General features: G+C 39.2%; 2 protein-coding genes across 2 annotated transcripts in view; one reads left to right on the forward strand and one right to left on the reverse strand.

Annotated features, from left to right (window-relative positions):
• Positions 1-1,776: 1,776 nt before the first annotated feature.
• rpl36 (ribosomal protein L36) lies at positions 1,777-12,179 on the forward strand. Its single transcript, XM_060846081.1, has 4 exons — positions 1,777-1,858; positions 3,629-3,723; positions 11,270-11,404; positions 12,056-12,179. The coding sequence occupies exons 2-4, from the start codon at positions 3,631-3,633 to the stop codon at positions 12,143-12,145; spliced, it is 318 nt and encodes a 105-aa protein (XP_060702064.1). The 5' UTR covers positions 1,777-1,858; positions 3,629-3,630; the 3' UTR covers positions 12,146-12,179.
• A 4,342-nt stretch (positions 12,180-16,521) lies between these two features.
• The window catches only part of lonp1 (lon peptidase 1, mitochondrial), a 41,798-nt gene continuing 34,561 nt past the window's right edge, over positions 16,522-23,758 (reverse strand). Inside the window, exons 17-18 of the mRNA XM_060845887.1 lie at positions 17,327-17,491; positions 16,522-16,917 (exon numbers count right to left, since the gene is read on the reverse strand). Coding sequence (XP_060701870.1) covers positions 16,768-16,917; positions 17,327-17,491 — 315 coding nt within the window. The 3' untranslated portion in view covers positions 16,522-16,767. The remainder of the gene's footprint in view (positions 16,918-17,326; positions 17,492-23,758) is intronic.

Here is a 23,758-nt window from a genome sequence, read left to right on the forward strand (position 1 = left end):
TGGATTCCCCCAATCCAGGGAAAAGACCATGTCTATTTACATTATTCGTGCCCCTCATGATTTTACAAACCTCTATAAGGTCACTTCTCAGCCTCCGACACTCCAGGGAAAACAGCCCCAGCTGATTCAGCCTCTCTGTATAGCTCAAACCCTCCAACTTTGGCAACATCCTTGTAAATTTTTCTGAACTCTTTCAAGTTTCACAACATCCTTTGTTCAGCAGGGAGACCAGAATTGCATGCAATATTCCAAAAGTGGCCAAACCAATGTCCTATACTGCCACAAGATGACCTCCCAACTCCTGTACTCAATGCTCTGACCAATAAAGGAAAGCATACTATCTTTGGACTCTGGGAGGAAACTGGAGCACCTGTCTGTAACCCATGCAGACACACCCTTTAACTCCATCATCAATCAAGAATTTGTCTCAGTTGGCATTAAAAATATTCAATTAAGCTTCCTCAACTGCTCTCTCTGGAAGAGATTTCCACAGATTTAAAAACCCTTGGAAAAAAACCTCATCTCACTAAAATGGAGAACTCTTTATAAAATTTCAGCATAACATGATTGCTTTTTGAAATATTCTACTTATAAAGTCAAGGATCACATTTCTAAAAACACCTCACTGTAACAGTTTCCAGAAAGCAAAACAAATTTTCACCATCACCGGTCAAGTCTTCTTGGATGTTTCTTTAAAACCATCTCATTCTTCTGCATTCCAGTGGATACAAGTCCAACCTTTCCTCATGAGACAACTTTCTACCCAAGCATCTTGTGAGCAAACATTCTCTACACTGCTACTAATTCAATTACAGTATGTCCTTTCTAAACAACAAAAAAAGACTTAAATTGACCACAGTGGGACTCTTGTGGCAGTCTGGTAGTATCCCTACCTCAGAGCCAGAAGGGTCTGGTTCATGTCCCACCTGCTGCTGAGGTGGGAATAACATTTCTGTTCGGAATGATTAGAAAACATGTAATCAGTGCCAGTACTCCAAGTACTTTCTTACCAATTCCTTAATTCTGAAATGCATTAATTTGTTTTGAGTTTTATTCAGTTCTGCATACAGATCTTAATATAAACTAACTTGCAAAAATATCCTCTAACAGAAGGAAACCAATACAGAAAGACACAAAAGTCTGAAGCAAATAATTTAAACTAATTTGCAAAGATATCCTTTAACAGAAAAAAATACAAGTACAGAAAAAATAGAAAAGCCTGAAGCAAACAATGTCTTGGTTTAGGTTACACAGTTTAAGCCATACAGTCTCACACTAAATTAGAATAGCAAAATAACCATATTTTGGCCTGCCCACACAGTTAAAGCCTCCAAAATCAAGGGAGTGTGCCAGTGAGAAATAAGCCTTTTACATTTTTGGATGCCAACCCTGCTTACAAAGGGAACTTGAAACCATCAAAACAATACAATGGATCTCACTCAAGCAGACGTAGACAAATAAAAGTTCTCCAACCTAATTATTTTAAAAAATATTTCCAATTGTGTAATGTTAATCAGGAATTCTCTCGTTTAGTTCTATGAAAATATAAAATGATGTGATTAAATTTATATAATTAATTGAAAAACCAACAGATTTTTGCTCATTTCAACTGTCAGCAACAACAATTTGATTTTTAACCTATTGCAATCAAAACTCATTTCTCAAATAAACAGTGTATGTAAATTAAGTGAGATAGGCTTAACAAAACACAAATATCAAAAACCCAACATGGCTTCATGACCTTCGTCACAGTCTGAGCTGAGTCACGTGATTCAAGGCGGCTCTGGGAGGAAGGCCTGGTATCCCAGCATTCTCTCTGCTCCAGTCTTTCCTTACCGTCGCCATAACTGAGCTACAGGTACAGAGATAAATGCTGGTTAGATCAAATTCAATCTAGTTGTTATCTCAACCATCTTGGGGTTGGATGGCTCCTTTTACGTAGGAATGGACAGAACTGCATCTTTTGTGGCTGTTGGACTGAATATTTTATGCCGAATTGTCATTTACGGATATCTAGAGGAGATCTTTACGCAGCGTAATGAGAACTTTGGGCTCTGTGCTGCTCTATGTGATACTTCCGAATAACCCAGTCATTTACTAAAGGCCCTCATTTAACTGGGCATGGGTGCTGTTACTAACGGCTCCGGAAATTTCCGCAGAGACCCCGTTCTGCGTTTGCAAACCAGAGCATTGACCACTGCTGCTAAATTCTGGTCCAACTGTGTGCCGCGCGTAAATCAATGAAATACGTTGGGAGACAATGATAAATTGATTGGTCAAAGAACGTTTGAGGGGGTGTCTGAAAGGAGGAACGAGGTTTGTGGCGACATTTAGAGTTTGCAATGTGGACGGCTCAAGATAGAGCTGAAGTCGTTACAAGTAAGGATGGAATCTTGTAGAATTGAGGGGCTTGTGTTTTCACAAGCAAGTGTGTGAAAGGGTTTGCAAACCGTGACGAAGCGTTGCAAAATAATAGCCACTATAAGCCTGAAGGATAACAAGTGATATCTTTGATGATAGGAGCAGGCAGCAGAGTTTTAAATAATTTCCACTTAATAGATCGAATATGACAGGAATATTGAAGGCATGGGTGGGGGTTAAATGGGATGATTTTAGGGATGTGTTAAAGACTGAAAGTAGATATACTTTCAGATTAAATCTTCACTTTATACTTATTCAAATGTGTTAACTACTACATGTCCCTGCTCTGATTTTTCTGTATAGAAATAACAAATATAAAAGTTAGAAGATCATCACAGGCACGCTCTGCTCAGTTCCAACTATGAGTGAAGGAAAAGTATTTCTGTCATCACTGAGTTGACTATTATGGATTGAAGCCTCATTTTTGAAGACTTGGTAGATAATCTAAGCTAGTCCTTAGTGCAGTGCTTTAGGAGTCTTGTGCACTCAGCAGAGATCCTATTGAACTGATCTGGTCTGCAATTCAGCATGGCACAGTGGTTAGTACTGCTGCTTTCCAGTGCTTGAGATATAGATTCGAAGACAATCATATAAGATTGTCTATGTGGAGTTTTCACGTTCTCCCCATGACTACGTGGATTTCTGCTGGGCATTCCTGTTTCCTCCTACAGTACAAAGATGTACAGTTTAGGTGGATTGGTCATGCTAAATTGTCTCATAGTGCTTAGGTTGTGTAGATAGGTGGACTTATGGTAAATGTGGGTGGGATGCTTTTCAGAGGGTTAGTGCAGACTTGGGCCAAATGGCTTCTATCTGAAGAGTAGGGATTCTGATTTATTATTATGAAGTTGATCCAAGTGTTCCACCTCGCGTGTGTGTATGTAGGAATAGAGAGACCAAGGATGTGTTTGAAGTGGAAGCCACTGTCTTTGATAGATGCCAGTTTGTGCATTTGATCTCTCAAAAGATTTTGGGTTGAGGGATGAATGTTTGTTAGTACGTGGTAGAGCTCCCTGCTCTGACAAGTTTTCATGTTCACCTACACATCAAATGTAACATCCAGTAGACTGCAGCAAGCCCTCAGTACCACATGAGGTGTCCATGGAATTTGCGCACATGTGCTGTAGTTTATCAGATTAAATCTTCACTTTATACTTATTCAAATGTGCTAACTACTACATATCCCTGCTCTAATTTTTCTGTATAGAAATGGCAATCCGCTATCCTATGGCAGTTGGCCTGCGCAAAGGTCACCCTGTTACCAAGAATGAGACTGGGCCAAGACAGTGCCGACGAAGAGGGGTAAGTAAAACGCATCTAGATAAATGACCTATGAGATTTTCAAATGCATGGATGTTATTTTTTCAGGATTGGCAACCATCTATCCAACCACATGAATTTTCTGAAGAGTTTTGAAAAAATTCTTAAGATGGTCCTTTTGAAATTAGATGGTAATGTTTTCATAATGGCAATAGTCCTAAAGATTGTTCCTGTTATTGGCTTGGTGCAAACTAAAAGGACTTCGGGGACTTGTGAACCATGCGCAGAACCCAAATGGGCGTAAGCTTAATTTGCCCTAATTGTGGCAAAATCACCTTGGAAAACTCCACCATGGGTGAGATTAATCAGAGAAAACTTGCACTCCTAGCTGGAGCAGTTGAAATTTGGAGAGTTCACTCTGAACTATAAGCAACAAACGCAAGTGGGAAGCAGACTAGGATTAGGGAAGTATGAAAGTTGAATGCTGGCAGTGGGCAAGTCTGCCAAGAGCAGCAAGACTGGAGGAAGTGACCAGATGAAGTGAGAATGCCACAGGTTGAAGTCATGCTTGGTTATCTTGTGCCTATTTAATCATGTGATGTTTCAAAATTAATGTTCACCTGTTGTATTGTAGCTTCTAACTTTTTAGTGGAGATGGAGAGTATTGTTGAATTTTAATTTTGCTTTTGAGAATATATCGTTATAAATGCAGAAGGTAATGTTACTCTGTGATGATATCTGATAATGAAGGAGCCCTTGAAAACCAAAGCAAGAAAAATAAAACATTTTAACCCTTGCTTGGATCCCATATGTTTTTAATTTTATGGCTAGTCTTCTCTGTGGAATCTTAGCAAAAAGCTTGCTGAATTCCATGTGGACTATATTGAGCACCTTCACTTACCCTCATTTGTAACTTTTTTTTTAAACAAAGATCAGACAAATTAGTCCAGCATTGCCATCCTTTGAGATCCATCCTAACTGTCCTTAATTTCTGCTTCTAACAGGTTTATGTGGTCTTAGAATTTGTTTTCCAGTAACTTGCCCATAACCAAGCCTGGGCTGACTAGCCTCTCCTTATTTGGCCAGTGTTACTCGCCGATAGAAGAATGACCAGAATTATACACTGTATTCTAAAAGTGCCTACACTGATAACCTATACAGCCATACATGACATCCTAACTTATACTCAGTGCACTGACAATGAACCCAAGCATATAAAACACTACCTTCACCACCCTATCTACCTGTGACTCTGCTTTCAAGGAGCTATGCACCTGCACCCCTATGTCTCTTTGTTTGGCAACAAGCTCCAGGGCCCTACCATTAAGTGTATAAGTCCTGCTCTAGTTTGCCTTATCAAAATGCAACACCTTATGTAAATTAAACTCCATCTTCCACTCCAGCCCATTGGCTCAACTGATCAAGGTTCTGTTGTACTTTGAGATAATATCCTCTTTCAAGGATGCTAAGAATTATGCCTCTATTAGTGTACTTATCCTGTCAATATTTCATAATCTCCCTTTACCAAAGGATAATTTTTTTTTACAGACCATAATATCCATTAATAATGACGACCACATCTTGTATCTTGGCTCACAAGTTGAGCAGAAGTAGGCCATTTGTTCCATCAAGTCTGATCCTTCACTCAGTGAGATTATGACAGATCTGATAATCCTCACTCCACTTTCCTACCTTTTACCCATAATCCTTGATTTCCTTGCATTAAAAATGTCTACCTCAGCCTTTAATATAATTCACCCTGCCTCGGTGTGGTCATGACTTTCACAGATTGACTGCCCTCCCTCTGAGAAGTTCCACCTCATAACTGTTTGTGACTTCTGATTCTGTGATGTGACCTTTGGTGCCAGACGCAAGGAAAAACACAACTTTTTCCTATCTACCCTATCAAATCCTCTAATAATTGTGTATGTTTCAGTAACATTATCTCCTTCCTCTACATTCCATGAGTACAGGTTCAAACAACTCACCTGCCTCCATAAAGTAGTCTCGACAGATGTGATACCAGCGTAGTGAAACTTTTCTGGACAGCCTGTATATTTTTGCCTTGATAAGGGGCCCACAACTGTTGAGTTGTCCGGCTGTTGACTGACTAGTGCTTTGGATAATTTTAGCAAAGCCTCTACTTTTTATTTTCTTTGAAATAAAGGCCAATATTTCTTTTTGCCTTCCCTGTTACTTGATGAACTTGGATGCTGGCTTTCCTTAACTCCTTCCCTTGCTAAATGAAGGTAGATTGGCAGTTTTCCAATCCTCTGGGGCATTTCTAGAACCTAGATATTCCTGGAAAATTAGTACAGTACGTCCACAATCTCTTGAGACACTTCCTTTAATATCCTATTTTGCATCCCATCTCAGTGGACTTACTGGTTTTAGCTTCATGAGCTTCCCTAGCATTTATTCTCTGGTGATAGTTGTACTGTTTCTTGTCCTTTTGCTGTTTGAATACTTTGTAATTTTGGGATGTTATTAGTGTCTTCCATTAAAGACTGAAGCAAAGCATTTATTTAACTCTGCCATTGCCTGATTCTCTATTACTTTTACCCCAGCCTCACTCACTAAAGGGCTTATCTTCACTTTGGGTTCTCTCTTCCTTTTCATATATTTAAAGAATTACTTGCTGTCCATCTTGATATTACTTTCAAGTTTACCCTCAATTTTTTTTTGGTGGGGTTTTTTTATTGGTTTTTAAAACTCCTAAACCTCTGGCTTACCAATAATATTGGCCACATTAAAAGAAAACGCACACAATCTGATGCTATCCTTAACTTCCTGGTTGATTTGGCTTCCAGGAGTCCTTCCTATCTTTGTTGTGAGTCACAAACTATTTTCTTAAATGTCTGCCATTGACCCTCCGTTGTCTTTGAAGTCTTTATTCAATCTACTCCGGTCAGGTGTGCCCTCATTCCTTTGCAATTAGTCTTATTTAAGCTCAACACAGCTGTTTCTGACCCAAGTTTCTCCCCTTTTAAATTAATTGCTAAATTCTACCACGTTATGGTTGCAGTTTTTGAGGTGACGTTTTATCCTGCCATTAATTATTAAACCTTCCTCATGCTAGATTACCAGATCCAAAATAGTTTGATTCCCTATTTGAATCCACAGCATATTGTTATAAAGTCATTGATACTCTATCAATGACCAAAGGCCCTTTGGTTCATCCAGGAAACTGTGTTTTAAATGCACTATGAATTTTTCCTCATTGCTATCTCTGCCAATTTGACCATCCCAATCTACATGAAGATTAAAGTCACCCAAGATTAAAGTACTGCTTTTGACAAGCCCTTGTTCAATCCTGATTGATTCTCTGTTCTACTGAACAGCTACTGCTCGGGGGCCTATAGATGACGACTACTACTACTAGTAGTATCTTCTTTCCCTCTCTTTTTATTTCTAACTTCCACTCATGGATTCAAGATCTTCTGATCCAAGACCAGATCTTGTTATTCCATCCTGTATCAAAAATGCTACCCCATCATCCTTTTCTTCCTATCTATCCTTTTCAAAAAGTTTCCTACCCCTGAATATTTATTTCCCAGTTTGATCTCCTTGTTATCATGTCTCTATTGGCTAGAAGATCATATCCATTAACCTGTATTTATGCTGATAATTATCTGTTTTGTTCTGAATACTATTCCTATTCAAAGAAAGTCTTTTTTTTCTTTTTACTATTACTTTCCCATTGACCCTATCTGCTTTATTTATGTTTAAATGTAGTGTCCCTTTCTGTCCCACTCTGGATATCATTATCCAAATAGTTGCCCTGTAATTTTGCCATATCCTCTTGAATTGTAAGTCTCTACATTTCCCTCTCTCTCAAATTCTCTTGCTCTCTCTAATTCAGGTGGGAGGGAGATGCCCTGGGAGTTCTTAACATTGACCCCATGAAATCTTACTGCATCGGGTCAAACATGGACAAGGAAATCTGATTTCCAGTTGCCATCCTCACTTGGCTGATGAATGACATTGGCCAATACTTGGGAATCATCGAGCTTGGTAAGCTGTAGAATGTACTTTGGATGAGGATTTAAGTGTTGAACACAATGGTTTGGGCAGCAGCACTACTGATCGAGCTGGTCGGGTCCTAAAGGAGATTGCTGCTAGACTGCATCTGTGGCAGGTGGTGAGGCAAAAACGTACTTGACCTTATCCTCACCAATCTGTCTGCTGCAGATGCATCTGACCATAATAGAATCGATAAGAGTGACAACCCCTCAGTCCTTGTGGAGATGAAGTCCTGCCTTCACATTTGGGAATAACTTCTACTGTGTGTAGCGCCATCACCCTGCTAAATGGGACATACTTCCAACAGATCGCGCATTTCCACACTGGGCACACGTGAGGCACTGTGGGCCATCAACAGCAGCAGAAATGTACTCCACCACAATCTGCAGCCTCACGACCCAGCGTATCCCCAACTCAACCACCACCATCAAGCCTGATTTCATGAACAATGCAGAAAGGCATGCCAGGATCAGCACCAGGTATACCAAAGATGAGGTCTCAACTTGCTGAAATTACAACACTGATCTACTTGCATGCCAGTGATAGACAGACATAAATGACTCCACAATCAATGGATCAGATCTAAGGTCTGCAGTCCTGCCACATCCGGTTGTGAATGGTGGTGAACAATTAAACAACTCACTGAAGGAAAAGGCTCCATCCTCAATGTTGATTTCAGTTTGGTGGGGGAGGGGATAAGCCTAGCATATCAATTGAAAAGGCTTCGGTTGAAGCACGAAGTGGATGATCCATTTTGGTCTCCTCCAGTCATACACAGCATCACAGATGCTAGTCCACCCAATTCAGTTTACTCCATGTGATATCAAGGAATGGCTGGATGTACTGGATATTGGAAAGACTACAGGCTGGAATATTCCTGAAGACTTGCCACTGAAGTTGCTACTCACCTAGCCAAGTTGTTTCAGTACAGCTGCAACACCTGACAATGTGGAAAACCACCCAGATACATCCTGTACGCACTAAGCAAGACAATTCCAACCTGACTTAATTCACGCCCCATCCGTCATTTTCCACGGTCACTCCTTGTACCATCTACTAGATGCACTACAGAGATTCTCCAAAGCGCCTTTTAAATGCATCACGAATGACAAGGTTAACAGCAGATATATGGAACATCACAACCTATCAAGCCTCTTCTCATTCTGACTTGGAAATATACCACTGTTCTTCAGTGTTGCTAGGTCAAATTCTGGAATTCTCTCCCAGACAATATTGTGGGTCTACCTACAGTACGTGGACTGCTGCGTTCATCACCACCACCTCAAAGGCATCTAGGGGCAGGCAATGAATGCTGGGCCGAGACAGCAACACCCACATCCCATGAGTGAATAATAGATAATTCACTGCATTATATAAAAAAAATTCTCCCACTAGTTCTTTTGTCAGTTAATTTGAATCTGTCTTTCTGTTATCATTTCCATTCCTACTTTCTCCTATTCACTCAAAATTTTGAATATTTCTGTCTGACTCCTCGAGCTTTTCTGCCGTAAGGAGAACAATTGCAGCTTGTCTGATGTCCACAGGAGCTGAAGCCCCTGCTCTCTTAAAGCTCCTTAGCACCTTTTAAGTTCTGGCCACTGATCTAATAAATGGTGGAGATAAATGTGAGGTACTGCATTTTGGTTAAAACAAACCAGGCAGGACTTTGTACAGTTGACCGTAGTGTTGTGAGTGGTTTTGAACAGAGACCTTGGGGTTCAGGTACAAGTTCTTTGAAAGTACATTAAGGTGTTTAACATATTTGTCTTCATTATTCTGAGTATAAGAGTTGAGATTGTACAGGATGTTGAGGCCTCTTTTGGAGTACAGTTCTGGTCACCTTGCTATAAGAAGGATATAATTAAATTGGAGAGGGTTCAGAAAAGATTTACCAGGATGTTTTCAGACTGGAGGGTTTGTGTTCTAAGGATAGGATGGGCCTCGCTCTCTTCACCAGGGTAGAGGAGGTTGAGGAGTGACATTAGAGGTTTATAAAATCAGGAGGGCATAGATAAGATGAATAGCAAAGGGGTTTTCCCCAGGATGGGGGAAGTTCAAAACTAGCTGTCATATTTTTAAGGTGATAGGAGAAAGATTTAAGAGACTTGAGGTGCAACTTTTCTCTCTAGGTGGTTCATGTGTGGAATGAACTGCCAGAGAAAGTGATAGATGCAGGTACAGTTACAACATTTTTAAAATACATTGGACAGATACATAAATGGGAAAAGTTTTGGGGATATGGGCCAAATACAGGGAAATGTGACTCATTCAGTTTGGGGAAACTTTGGTTGGTGTGGATGAAATGGACTGAAGGGCCTGTTTCTGTGCTGTTACCTTTTGGTCCCTTAATTGGTCCTACGTATTTTTTCTTGTTTTTCACATACTAGTCAGGCCTTTTTTTGATTTTACTTATGAATATTTGCAATCAAAATAAAGGTAAGCCCAGACATTGTATTTGCCTTTGTATTCATCTTTATAAAAGACAGGGTAATGCAGCTGAAATACTGTCTGTGATAAACATGGAGAAAGAGCTAGTAGTAATAAGATGTAATCTTTCCATCTAGCCTACTTATTGATCCACTTTTGAATGTATTAATTTTGTTTGCTCTTTGTAAATTCCATCTCAAGCTAACTTTCTTCCTTTGGCTGACCTTTTCCATATTTACTCAGACTGAATTATGATCACCGCTAATCTAGAAAATGACTTCCTACTGATACCTCTTTGCAATTTCTAGATTAATCCCTAAAACTAAACCCGGACTTTCCATTTGGTCTTGCTAGATCCTGGCTAAGGATTCATTTAAATGCATTTTATAATGTAAATAAACTCAATTTGTCCACTTATTTGCTTTTCTACCTCCACTTAACTGTTTGGGATCTTTCAGTACATTCCCAGCAGCATGATTGTCTGTCTGTTTTTGTTCTGTGTTTTTCCTATCATATTGTTTCACCTCCATCACAATGGCTGCTCCAACTGAAATTACACCATGTCACTTTATCTTTCTCTGTCGTGTCTCAAAATCATGTCAGGAATATTGAGTTGCCACTTTTTTTGTACTGTCAAGACCTGTTTCAGTAATCCTACTTCCATATCTATCTCTATACTACTCCATTTGCCTTCATCACTAGATTGATGTTGTAGATAAATGCAATCATTGTGCAACTAGTTTTGTCCATAATTTTCAGCTGTTATTTCCTTTTCAATTTTGCTTATCATGTCTCTGAATCTAAATTTAGCTTCTACTCCCTGTCAAACTAGTTTAAAGCCCCACAACACTAGTAAACATTGCCTTAAATATATTTGACCTAGTGCTACAGAGGCGCAGCCCTTCTGACTAGGAGCAATCCCTTCTCTCCACAACTAAATCCTTCCTTTCCTGGACCATTTCTGTAGCCACATACTTACCTCCACCATCCTCCTGTTTCTGTCCTTGGACATGGAACCAGGAATAACCTGAAGAATACTACTGTTTTTAGTGGACATCTAGAATTGCACCTGAACATTATTGACAATTGTTGAAATCCTGAATTCTCTTAACTCTTGGTTTAATCTCTATTTCCTTAGCGCCTAACTAAGCACACCAAGTTTGTCAGAGATCTAATCCGTGAGGTCTGTGGTTTTGCTCCCTATGAAAGGCGTGCAATGGAGTTGCTGAAAGTCTCTAAAGACAAGCGTGCACTCAAATTCATCAAAAAGAGAGTAAGTAACAACTTGTGCTGAGAGCAAGTATGAATAAGATGTAATCTTTCCATCCAGCCTGGTTATTTATCCACTTTTGAATGTATTAATTTTGTCTGCTCTTTGTAAATTCCATCTCGAGCTAACATAAAAAAACTTGAAGGCTGCCAGTTGATGGTGATAGCTTAACAGATTCTTGTTGATGGTAGTCTTTAGTGAAGGATAACAAACAATAGTAATGTTAGTAGCTCTAAAATGCCAATATGTACTCTCTTTAGGACAAACTTGTGTCAGACGAAAAGTATATCAGTGTTGATTGACAGCTTATCCTAATATTTTAGGTGTATGTTTGTTTGTGATATTTAAGTGATTCGAATCAAAAAGTGAGGATGTATTTCATAAAGGAAATGCACAAGTTGCAAGTGGGTGACTTTGTTTGATTGTCAGTCTCCTGCCTTGAAGGTGAGGAATTAGCCAAGTATTTTTTTTTAAAAGCAACTTGTGCAGTATTAAAGCTGAACCTAAATATTAGCAAGGCAAGCAGACTGCTGCTGTTTTATACATCAGTATAGTGGAAGGAATTTTTAAAAATTGCATGCTTCATTGCAAATCACTGAGTTAATTTTTCTATCATTAGGGGTAGCAGAACACTAATGAGTGCTTGTTTTTCAGGTTGGTACTCACATCCGTGCAAAGAGGAAGAGAGAAGAACTCAGCAATGTGCTGGCAGCAATGAGAAAGGCGGCTGCAAAGAAAGATTAATCTGTATAAAGTTACAATTAAAGTTCTTAAGTTATCTGTTGTGTTTGGACTCATGCTTATTGAAATTTACGTTTTAATGAAATTATATCCTAATGGTAAGTTTGAGGAGTAAAGTTTTAGAAACCAGCAAAAGGTTGACCAAAAAGTTGCTTTCAAAAAATGGAAAATTTAAAGAACAGAATAAGGCAGTAAACAGGCCAGAAATAAGAGCTTCTTTCCATCCATTCACATTAGCCGTAGTCCACAAAGGCCCACTTTTGTGTCCTACTCCTTTGTCTAGTTTCTGATGTCCATTTATCTAGTCCTTCTCCATCTTGGCCTGTTCTTTCCCAGACTTTCAATTATTGTTGCCAGAGATTTTTACAAGGATATTAAAGTAAACATTTCAACTTGAGACAGAAACCATAGAAATTTTAAGGAATGAGAAAATAGAGATGCTGAAAACAAATTTTGTTGTCATGGTGGAAAACAAAGATGGTTAGTTACACTTCAAAATTTCCCATATTGGCCCCAAAGTACTGGAAGTTAACTACTGCTCAAGAAAAGGAGAGAGAAAATAGGGAAGCACAAGTTATTTAACTTGCTATGAGTTGTCTAAAAAATTCTGGAATCTAAAGAAATTTAATGGACTCAGTCATAAAATGATCAATCTACAATCTAAAAATAGGGAAATGACTTTAAGGATCAAGCAAGATAAAGTAGATGTATACTTTGCAAGAAGCATTCAGTAAGATGTTTGGAGGATTCAAAGATGGGATAAGAGTTGGAGGTAGACTTTTTTTTTGCTGATCACATTAAACAAAAGATTCTGAAAGGACTTAATGGAGTAGCTAAAGATCACACTCTCCTGGGGAATCTAGAACATGAGATAACAGTATCAGGTTAAGAAGACTGTTTGGGACTAAGATGAAGAAGTTGTTCAAAGGGTTGTGAATCTTTGGAATTATCTCCAGATATGAATGCTGCATTATTAAATCAAGGCTGAAATATTTTTCTCAAATCATAGGATAAAAGGAGCAGCCATAATAATTGAGTTGCTGTTAATTAATATTGAACAGTGGAGATATCTTGAGCTATATGGTGTTTTTTCTTTAAGCTGTTTAGCAAAAAGAAAATTGAAGATAGTGGTAGACATGTATGGATTTCAAGGTATTTGACACGATTTCTGATGACTGAATAGGAAATATTGTAATAGGAAATCTGTAACCTAACCAGGGTGTGACTGTCTTGAAAGTGTAAATAGAGGTTACAACAGCTTTGCTAATAGTGATGACCAATTGGAAGGGAATATAAGAAACTAAATCCACTTAAACACTAAACAGAAGGGAGAGAATATAAACAAATCAATGAAGTGTAGATGAAGCTGGCAAGGAAGTAATTTAGAAATATGCAACAGGAGTGCCAAAATATTTTTAAAAAAGAAATGAACCAGAGTAGATAGAGTAAAAATAAGGAACATCTGGGAATGGCAACTATATTATAATCAAAGTGAACTGCCAAAGAAACTCAGCTGGCAAGCAGGAGACTGGGAGAACACAGCAAGCTAGGTAGCATCAGGAGGTGAAGTCAACTTTTCAGGTGTAAAATAGAATCCCTAGACAGTGAAAACAGGCCATTTGGCCCAATAAGTTCACGCCGACCCTCAGAAGAGCGACTCACCCAGACCCATTCCCCTACACTCTATTTACTCCTGACTAATGCACCTAACCTACATACCCCTGTCTATTGGCAATTCACCTCACCTTGCATACTTTGGATTGTAGGAGGAAACCAGGCCCTGAAGAAAACCCACACAGACAAGGAGAATATGCAAACTCCACAGTCGCCCAAGGCTTGAATCGAACCCAGGTGCCTGATGCTGTGAGATAGCAGTGCTAACCACTGAACCACCATGCTACCCATACCGTGTAACCCTTTTTCAGACTGGGCGCGGGTTAACACGAGCTGCAGATAAAATGGGGTAGGGGGCAAGGTGGTGAGGTGGAGATAGGTAGAGGGTACGACCTTATTGGTTGAAGGGAGGGATGAATCTGGTAAGTGGCTGAGAGGAGCAGAAGGGGGAGGTCATTTGAAATTTCCTCCGGGCTGTAGGCTGCCCAAGCAGAAGAGGAGGTGTTCCTCAATTTTCATTTGATTCATTATGACAATGGAGGACACCAAGGGTGGTCATGTCAGAAAGGAAGAGGAATTAAAACCGGCAGTGACTCAGAGATCCGGTTGGCTCCTGTGGGCCCAGCTGAGATGCTCAGCCAAATGTTTCCTTAATTTAAGTTTGATCTCCCTGCTGTTGAGAAGACCACATCAGGATCCAATATATGTGGAGAGAGAAACCGTTAACATTTTGTGCTGTAGGACTGTTCTTTGAAATTGTTCCAAACTTATATTAAAAGCTGCAACTAACATTCCAGCCTCACAAATGCCAGGCAATGACCATCTCCAATAGGATTTGATTTAACTTCTGCCCCTTAACATTCAAAGGTGTTACCACCACTGAATCCCTCACCAAGATCAAGGGTTTAACATTAAATGCCACTTAAGTTTCAAGTCCATTTAGATAAATGTGAAGTATTACATATTGGAAGGGCAAATCAGGGCAGGATTGATACACTTAATGCTAAGGTCCTAGGTAGTGTTGCTGAACTGAGACCTTGGAGTGCAGGTTCATAGTTCCTTGCAAGTGGAGTCACAGGTAGACGGCCTGGTGAAGACAGCCATTTGGTACACTTACCTTTATTGGTCAGTGCATTAAGTATAGGAGTTGGGAGGTTATGTTGCAGCTGTGCAGGACATTGGTTAAGCCACTTTTGGAATAGTGTGTGAAATTCTGGTCTCTGGTCTACAGGAGAGATATTGTGAAACTTGAGAGTTCAAAAAAGGATTTACAAGCATGTTGCCAGGGTTGGTGGGTTTGAGCTACAGGGATAGGCTGAATAGGCTGGGGCTATTTTCCCTGGAGTGTTGGAGGCTGAGGGAATTACCTTACAGAAGTTTATAAAAACAGGAGAGGCATGGATAAATAGACAAGGTCTTTTTCCCCAGGGTGGGGGAATCAAGAACTTGAAGGCATAGGTTTAGGGTGAAAGGGGAAAGATTTAAAAAGGGACCTGAGGGGCAACCTTTTCACACAGAGGGTGGTGGGTGTATTGAATGAGCTGCCAGTGGAAGTGATGGAGGCTGGTACAATTACAACATTTAAAAGACTTCTGGATGTGTACATGAATAGGAAGGATTTGGAGAGGAATGGGCCAAATGTTGGCAAACGAGACTAGATAAATTTAGGATATCTGGTCAGCATGGATAAGTTGGACCGAAGGGTCTGTTTCCATGCTGTACATCTACACAATACCAGAGGTGTTTGATGTTAACTTGGATGGTTAATGTTCAACAGTGTCACAGGTTTTTGTCAATGTGGAAAAAATAAATTTAAGTAAATGAATTTGTCAAGCATAAAGTGGCATTAGTACACAATGATAGTTCTATTTCAAAATTTGATTTCAAGCCTTTTGAAGGAAATGATTAAACTTTAAATTTAACTGCAAGCTTCCAGTTCTCCTGAGGGATAGCATTACAAAATACAGTCTTGGCCTTCTATTACAATAATTATGCAAATTGATACTTTCTCCTCCACTCTGTTAGAAAGGAAGCATGCATTAATTTGTAAGCAAAATGATGTCCATATGGAAAATTAGCAAGATATACCTGTGGGAATATTAGGCAACTTATGACAAAAACCAATACAGAAATTTGAGGACTGTCAGCTTGTTAATAGGAAACAGTATTGTCCAAGTGAGTTAATTAATGGGAAGACATGATTCAAAAGTATCAAACAGATAAGCTTCCATAATTTTCATACATCTATTCACTTGCACCGAGAATTTCTCAAAGAATTCACGTGTGGCTGATGTAACTTCAGTGGAAACCTCGTCTGTCTTGTAAAATAAGCCGAGAAATTGCTGGAATCTGTCCAAGTGGAAAGTAAAATAATATTATACTGCAAACAATTTTACCTGAACTGAATACACCGATTTGTGCTGGGACTGAGTTACAGATAGCAATAAACCCTCTTCAATCGTAAATAGCCAATGAATATTGGCACAGAACTTGATGAAAAAGTATTTTAGCCAAGACTCAGTTTGCCAGGAGTCAGCTTTGGTACAGGGCATGGACCATTGGGATGAGAATCTTGGATATAATTTCCATTTTAATAATTAGTCATGCCACAGCCAAACACAATACTCAAGCTATACCCCAGTTAACAGCACAAACCAGATACATTCACTATTCTAGTCCATGTGACTACACCAGCACCCACTCGATTTAATGAAATAACTCATAACAATTTGATTTAGTTTCCATGAGTTCAGCAGATTCCAGAATTACTTAATAAAATTTATTTAAATCAAAATCTATCAATTAACTGACGATATGATGTCAGGATTGGTTACAACAATACTTTAGTACGATGACCAAATCTGATCAAATGTGTTCCATTTGCTTTGCAATCATGACAATTCTGCAGCATTCAGACAGCTCCTCCACTTTGCATCTGGTTCTACTTCTACAGAATGCACTTCCCAGAAAAGGTGTTGAAGTCAGTTCTATTATGGGTGCATGGCTCAATTTCATTTATCTGGAAACACAGTACTGTACACATCCTGGTAATGTTCAACAAAATGTACTTCAAGACCCTCTGTAATAAATGTTGGTAGATCGCAAAAGTCCTTCTTGTTTTCCATTGGTAAAATGATGCAATCAACACCAGCTCTCTTTGCCTAAGGGGGGAAAAAAAGTTCAATTTAAATCTTTTCTGAAGAGAAATTGTTACAATGGCTTCCTTAAAATAATGGTATTAAAGATTTCAGATTGCATACAAACATACACCAAGATAATCAGGGTGAATAAACTAGTTTCAGACTCATCATGTCACTAAATGGCAAACAAAAGTTGAGTGGGTTTCCTGTCACATTGAACACAGATTATGGTTAAAGTTTACCCTCACTGCATTTGAGAATTTTAGTTTGTAAGGGTGTTAAACTAATCAAAAATTGAAAGTTTCTTTCTATTATTTTAGCATTTTCTTACTATTTACAATTTTTAAATGAAATAGCTCAGCTAAAACAGGCCTTTGGTTTTCCTGCTTACAATAGTATCTATAATTTCAGAAGCTTCACAGTAACTTACAGCAATAGTCTTCTCCTTAATTCCACCAACAGGCAGGATTTTCCCAGTAAGTGATACCTCTCCAGTCATTGCCAAATTTTGCCGCGCAGGTCGATTCATTGCTAGAGAAAGGAGTGCACTTACAATTGTACAGCCTGCACTTGGACCATCTTTAGGTGTAGCACCCTGGAAAAACAGCACAAGTAATGTTTAAATAGTCTCCTGTACTATTCATTTATTGACAGTTGCAGTGTTTACTGACCTCACTCTTCACATCTAAAATAGAGAATACAGATGCTCTATATTAGCATGGTGATGTACGTAGCTACTCACAGTGTCCCTCTTATGGCAGAATGGTAGTGTCCCTACCATGGGCCAAGAGGCCCAGGTTCAAGTCCCACCAGCTCTAGAGGTGTGTAATAACATCTCTGAACAAGCTAATTAGGAAAAAAAGTGGTTTTAAAAAAATAGTAACTAACATCACAAACTGTTTTGCTGAGGATATGAAGACACCCTCTTTACTTTCTGGTTTTATTCATAGGAGGTGGATTTCACTGGCAAGGTCAACATTTGTTTCTGTGTCTAATTACCTTAACATCACTGTATCATCTCCCATTACCAGTGACTTCTGCACTCTGTCTTCCACCTGATTACAAACCTATTTCTTTGTTCTCTCCCCTCCTTCTCAAATTTCATTTGCATAAAACATATTTCGATTTTTTCCAGTTTTAAGGAAAGGTCATTGATCTGAGATATAAAACAACATTCCTTTCTTTGTCAGATACTACTCAATCTGTCAAGTATTTACAGCCTTTTCTGTCTTATACTTACTAGGAAGTTAGAGATGCATGTTAAATGTTCCTCTCCCACACCACCTATAATTATGTAATGATAGGTATCTACTCAGGAAGGATCTATTTCACGATGCTGGGAAGGAACAAATTCTGTGCAGCGTTTTCTTTCCAAAATCAGCATATGATCAGCTGCTTGAACTTTTACCACAAAAAGGGTCAGGTCAACAGATGGCAAGATAGAGAAGTTCCTGTCTTTAAAATATTCAATCAAATTATCTTTATTACTGAAGCATGGAGTATTAGTAAGCTTTTAAATCCAAACAAATATTCATGATTTTGTTACAACAATGGAGAGCTGACCAATCTGACCTGAGGTGTAGCCACAGTGAAGATGGACATTTCTATACTCTTAATGCAACACACAAATGACATAGCTCTGTATTATTAAGTGAATAAGATAAATATTTTGCCACTTAGCATCTATATACCCAAGAGTGTAGTGTATATGTAGTGATGTATATGGTTAATAGGAACCTATGTTATGTCCTGCATGTTCAGTGGGAGTCAGTATCATACAGCATAGAAATAGACCCTTCAGTCCAACTAGTCCACACCAAACGTGCTTCCCAATTAAACTAGTCCTACCTGCATCCATTTGGCCCATATGCCTCCAAACTTTTCTTAATCATGTGTTTATGCAATAGTCTTTTAAATGTTCTAATTGTTCAAAGTTTGAGAGAAGATTTGTAGCTCGGGTGCTCGTTGTTGTGGTTCTGTTTGCCAAGCTGGGAGTTTTTGTTGCAAACATTTCGTCCCCTTTCTAGGTGACATCCTCAGTGCTTGGGAGCCTCCTGTGAAGCGCTTCTGTGATGTTTCCTCCGGCATTTATACATGTTCTAACTGTACCTGCATCCACCACTTTCATTCTACACACTAAGAACAAAGAAAATTACAGTACAGGAACAGACCCTTCGGCCCTCCAAGACTGTGCCAATCCAAATCCTCTATCTAAATCTGCTGCCTATTTTCTAAGGATCTGTATCCCTTTTGCTCTCTGCCCATTCATGTATTTGTATAGATACATCTTAGATGACAGCATCATTCCCACCTCTTTCACCTCCACTGGCAATGCATTCCAGGGACCAAACACCCTCTGCATAAAGAACTTTCCAAGCTCATCTTCCCTAAACTTTTCCCCCCCTCACTTCGAACTTGTGACCCCTAATAATTGAGTCCTTTACTGTGGTCAAACATTCCTTGCTATCCACCCTGTCTACACCTCTCATGATTTTTTAGGCCTCAATCAGGTCCTCCTCAATCTCTTCTTTCCAATGAAAATAATCCAAATCTACTCAACTTCTCCTCAGAACTGCATACCAGGCAGCATCCTGGTGAACCTCCTCTGCACCCTCTTCAAAGCATCCACATCCTTTTGATAATGTGATGACCAGAACTGTTTGCAGTATTCCAAACGTGGCCGAACCAAAGTCTAATACAACTGTAACATTACCTGCCAACTCTTGTACTCAATACCCCTTACGATGAAAGAAAGCATGCCGTATGCCTTATTGACCACTACACTGATCTGCGTTGCCACCTTTCGGGAACCAATGGACCTGAACACCTAGACATCTCTGTACTTCAATTTTACCCAGGACTTTTCCATTTACTGTATAGTTTGTTCTTGAATTGGATCTTACCAAATGGATCAGCTCGCATTTGTTCGGATTGAACTCCATCTGCCATTTCTCTGCCCAACTCTCCAATCTGCTGTATTCTCCAACAGGCCCCTTTCACTATCTACTACTTCACCAATCTTAGTGTCATCTGCAAACTTGCTAATGGTAAATCATTTATGTATATCACAAACAACAGTGGTTCCAGCACAGATCCCTGTGGAACATCACTGGTCACAGGTCTCCATTTTGAGAAGTTCCTTTCCACTACTACTGTCTCTTGATGTCCAACCAGTTCTCTATCCATCTAGCTAGAACACTCTGGACCCAATGTGACTTCAACCTTCTTCATCAGCTTACTGTGGAGAAAGTGCCCCTCACATCTTTTAAAAAAACTTCTGCCTCCTCACCTTAAAAATAAGCCCCACAATTTGAACTCCCACTCTAAGGAAAAGACCCTTGCTATTTCCATTACCTATGCCCCTCATGATTTTATAAACCTCCATAAATGTCTCACATATTTTGGTATCATCACAAATATACTAACCACATCCTCATCCAAATTGTTTACATAAATGACAAACGAAAGTGGACCCAGTACAGAGCCCTATGGAATACAGCTAGTCACAGGCCTCCAGTTTGAAAAACAATCCTCTGCCACTACCATCTCCTACAGTAAATCAGTTTTGTATCCATCTGGCAAGCTCACCCCAAATCCCATGTGATCTAACTTTACTAATTAGTCTACCACGTGGAACTTGTTTTACTAAGGTTCATGCAAATGACATCTGCCGTTCACTTCAAGTTGTGTCTTTAATAAACTAGTCTTTAAACAAATAAAGATTTGCTTCACATTGTTTCATACTGACCTTCTGTTGGGCCTGCCTACTCTGAAGAATTTTCCCCATGTTTTTGATCCCACAATCAGTTGCCCCTGGCCCTTTCCTGTTGCTGCCTCCAGCCTCAATTCCTTTTCACCCTGCTCCCATTCTTTGAAGTCTAAAATTTTAAGAAGTTTTAAAGCTTTAAATCTCAGGTATTTGCTTTGTTTTCTGCCTGCCATTCTGAATTTGGTATGATGTCCTGGCTTCAATCTAGTGGCAGACGCTGGTCAGTGCAAGTAATTCCACCTGCACTGACCAGCTTCAACCCTAGGTGGTGTCTAGTCAATTAAAATTTTAAGAGGTGGTTGTACTTTGAACATTTATTCAAAGTAATTATATAGTATTCCTTGCACATTTTAAATTCATAAATAAAATAACCTTTAAAATAAAACCAATTTAGGCATGAGTCATCCAAACTCTCTCAATTTAATGGTTCACTTTTGAGAAAGGTTCTGAAATATTAACTACATAGCTTTAGTTTTATATGCAGTAATTATTCTATTTTGCAAGTTGTTTCAAAATAAAATAACTTTCACGTCACAGTACTTCAATCTATACATCATTTTCTTAGAGTAAAACATGTTTGCCAGAAGCTAACTAAAAGTGATGCCCATAGTCCCAATTTTCAGGAATGCAACAAATTTAAGTGAAGGTTTCTTGTGCTAACTATCTTTTAATAATTTCATGTATATATACACACAAGGAAGTCTACGAGAAAATTCTGAAAATATAATTCATATATATTTAATACAAAAGAAGATAAATTTGTTTTGAAATGAAGGTACTTTAGCAAGGCATTCGGCAAGGTTTCATATGGTAGACTGGTTACATCAAATGGAACTCAGGGAGAGTTAGCCATTTGGTTACAAAATTGATTCGAATGTAGGAGACAGAGAATGGTAAAGGCGACTGTTTCTCGAACTGGAGACCTGTGGCCAGCAGTACCCCACAAGGATTTATGCTGATTCACTGCTTTTTGTCATTTATATAAATGATTTGGATGGAATACAGGAAGTATGGTTAATAAGTTTGCAGATGACACCAAAATTAGTGAAGTAGCAAACAGTGAAGAAAGTTACCTCATAGTATAATGGATTAGATTGGCAAAAGGCCGAGGAGTGGCAACTGGAATTTAATTTGGGTAAATGTGAGGTGTTGCATTTTAATAAAGCAAATCAGAGCAGGACTTATATACTTAATGCTAAGGTTCTGCAGACTGTTGCAAAACAAAGCAACCTTGGTGTACAGGTTCGTAGTTTCTTGAAAGTGGAGTGAAGGCAGCATTCGGTACGCTTATCTGTACTGGTCAGTGCATGGAGTTTAGGCAATGGGAAGTCATGTTGCAGCTGTAAAGGGTATTGTTTAGGCCACTTTTGGAATACTGCATGCAATTCTGGTCTCCCTCTTATTGGAAGGATGTTGTGAAGCATTAAAGGGTTCAGAAAATATTTCTAAGCATGTTGCCAGGGTTGGAGGGTTTGAGTTATAGGGAAAGGCTGAATAGCCTGGGGCTATTCTTTACCTACAGTGTCAGAGGTTGAGGGGAGAGATGATTTTGTAAACCTCTATCACGACGGGCATAGATAGGGTGAATAGTCAAGGTATTTCCCCAGCATCGATAACTCCAAAAGTAGAAGGCATAGGTTTAAGGTGAGAGGGGAAAGATTAAAAGGACTAAAGGGGCAACGTTTTCATGCAGAGGGTGGCACACATGCAGAATGACCTGACAGAGGTGGAGGAGGAGGTTGGTACAATTACAACATTTAAAAGGCATCTGGATGGATACATGAATAGTCAGGGTTTAAGAGACAAATAGGCCAAATGCTAGCAAATGGGACGAGATTAATTAGAATATCTGGACCTAAAGATCTGTTTCCAAGTTGTACAGCTCTATGACTATGTTATTGCCAATTCAGTTCTTCATTGAAAATATTAACAGTTAAAACTTTACCAGAAGACCATTTCCTGGACAAATGCACTTAATGATTAACTATGCAGTTAGCTGGAAAATACAGGGTATGTATATTTTCTTTCACGTTATTCCATCTCTATTTCAAAAGATGACTTACATTAAATCACTTAAATCATCAAAAATCACTGGAGTCAGTTAAGTCCCAAAAAAATTTAAAAATGGCTGTTGTAACCATCTTGTTCAAGAAAGGAACAAGACAAAAGATGGAAAATTATAGGCCGATTAGCCTAACCTCCGTTGCAGGTAAAATTCTAGAATCCATTGTTAAGGATGAGATTTCTAAATTCTTGGAAGTGCAGGGTCAAATTAGAACAAGTTAGCATGAATTTAGTAAGGGGAGGTCATGCCTGACAAACCTGTTAGAATTCTTTGAAGAGGTAACAAGTAGGTTAGACCAGGGAAACTCAGTGAATGTGATCTACCTAGACTTCCAAAAGGGCTTTGATAAGGTGTCTCACAGGAGGCTGCTGAGTGAAAGTGAGGGCCCACGGTGTTTGAGTTGAGCTATTAGCATTAGTTGAGGATTGACTGTCTGACAGAAGGCAGACAGTTGGGATAAAAGGTTCTTTTTTGGAATGGCAGCTGGTGACAAGTGGTGTCCCACAGGGTTCAGTGTTGGGGCCACAGCTGTTCACTATGTATCAATGATCTGGATGAAGAGACTGGGGGCATTCTGGTGAAGTTCGCCGATGATACTACGATAGGTGGACATGCAGGTAGTTCTGAGGAGGTGGGGAGGCTACAGAAATTTTTAGACAGTTTAGGAGAATGGTCCAAAAAAAATGGCTGATGAAATTTAATGTGAGCAAATGTGAGGTCTTGCACTTTAGAAAAATGAACACAGGCATGGATTATTTTCAAAACGGTGAGAAAATTCATAAAGCCAAAGGGATCTGGGAGTGCTAGTAAAGGATTCTCTAAAGGTTGGCTTGCAGGTTGAGTCCATGGTTAAGAAAGCAAATGTAATGTAGTTATTTATCTCAAGAGAGTTGGAATGTAAAAGCAATGATGTGCTACTGAGACTTTATAAAGCTCTGGTTAGGTCCAGTTTAGAGTACGGTGACCAGTTTTGGGCCCCACACCTCAGGAATAACATATTGGCACTGGAGCGCATCCAGCTGAGATTC

Source organism: Hemiscyllium ocellatum, chromosome 28, assembly GCF_020745735.1.
Source record: "Hemiscyllium ocellatum isolate sHemOce1 chromosome 28, sHemOce1.pat.X.cur, whole genome shotgun sequence".
NCBI classification, from domain to species: Eukaryota; Metazoa; Chordata; class Chondrichthyes; order Orectolobiformes; family Hemiscylliidae; genus Hemiscyllium; species Hemiscyllium ocellatum.

What these genes read in the sequence shown, in the direction of transcription:
- rpl36 (XM_060846081.1), top strand. Translation starts at nt 3,631, where the DNA reads ATGGCAATCCGCTATCCTATGGCAGTTGGCCTGCGCAAAGGTCACCCT. An exon ending in GACAGTGCCGACGAAGAGGG is followed by an intron (nt 3,724 to 11,269) that starts GTAAGTAAAACG and finishes CTATTTCCTTAG; the next exon opens with CGCCTAACTAAGCACACCAA. An exon ending in TCAAATTCATCAAAAAGAGA is followed by an intron (nt 11,405 to 12,055) that starts GTAAGTAACAAC and finishes CTTGTTTTTCAG; the next exon opens with GTTGGTACTCACATCCGTGC.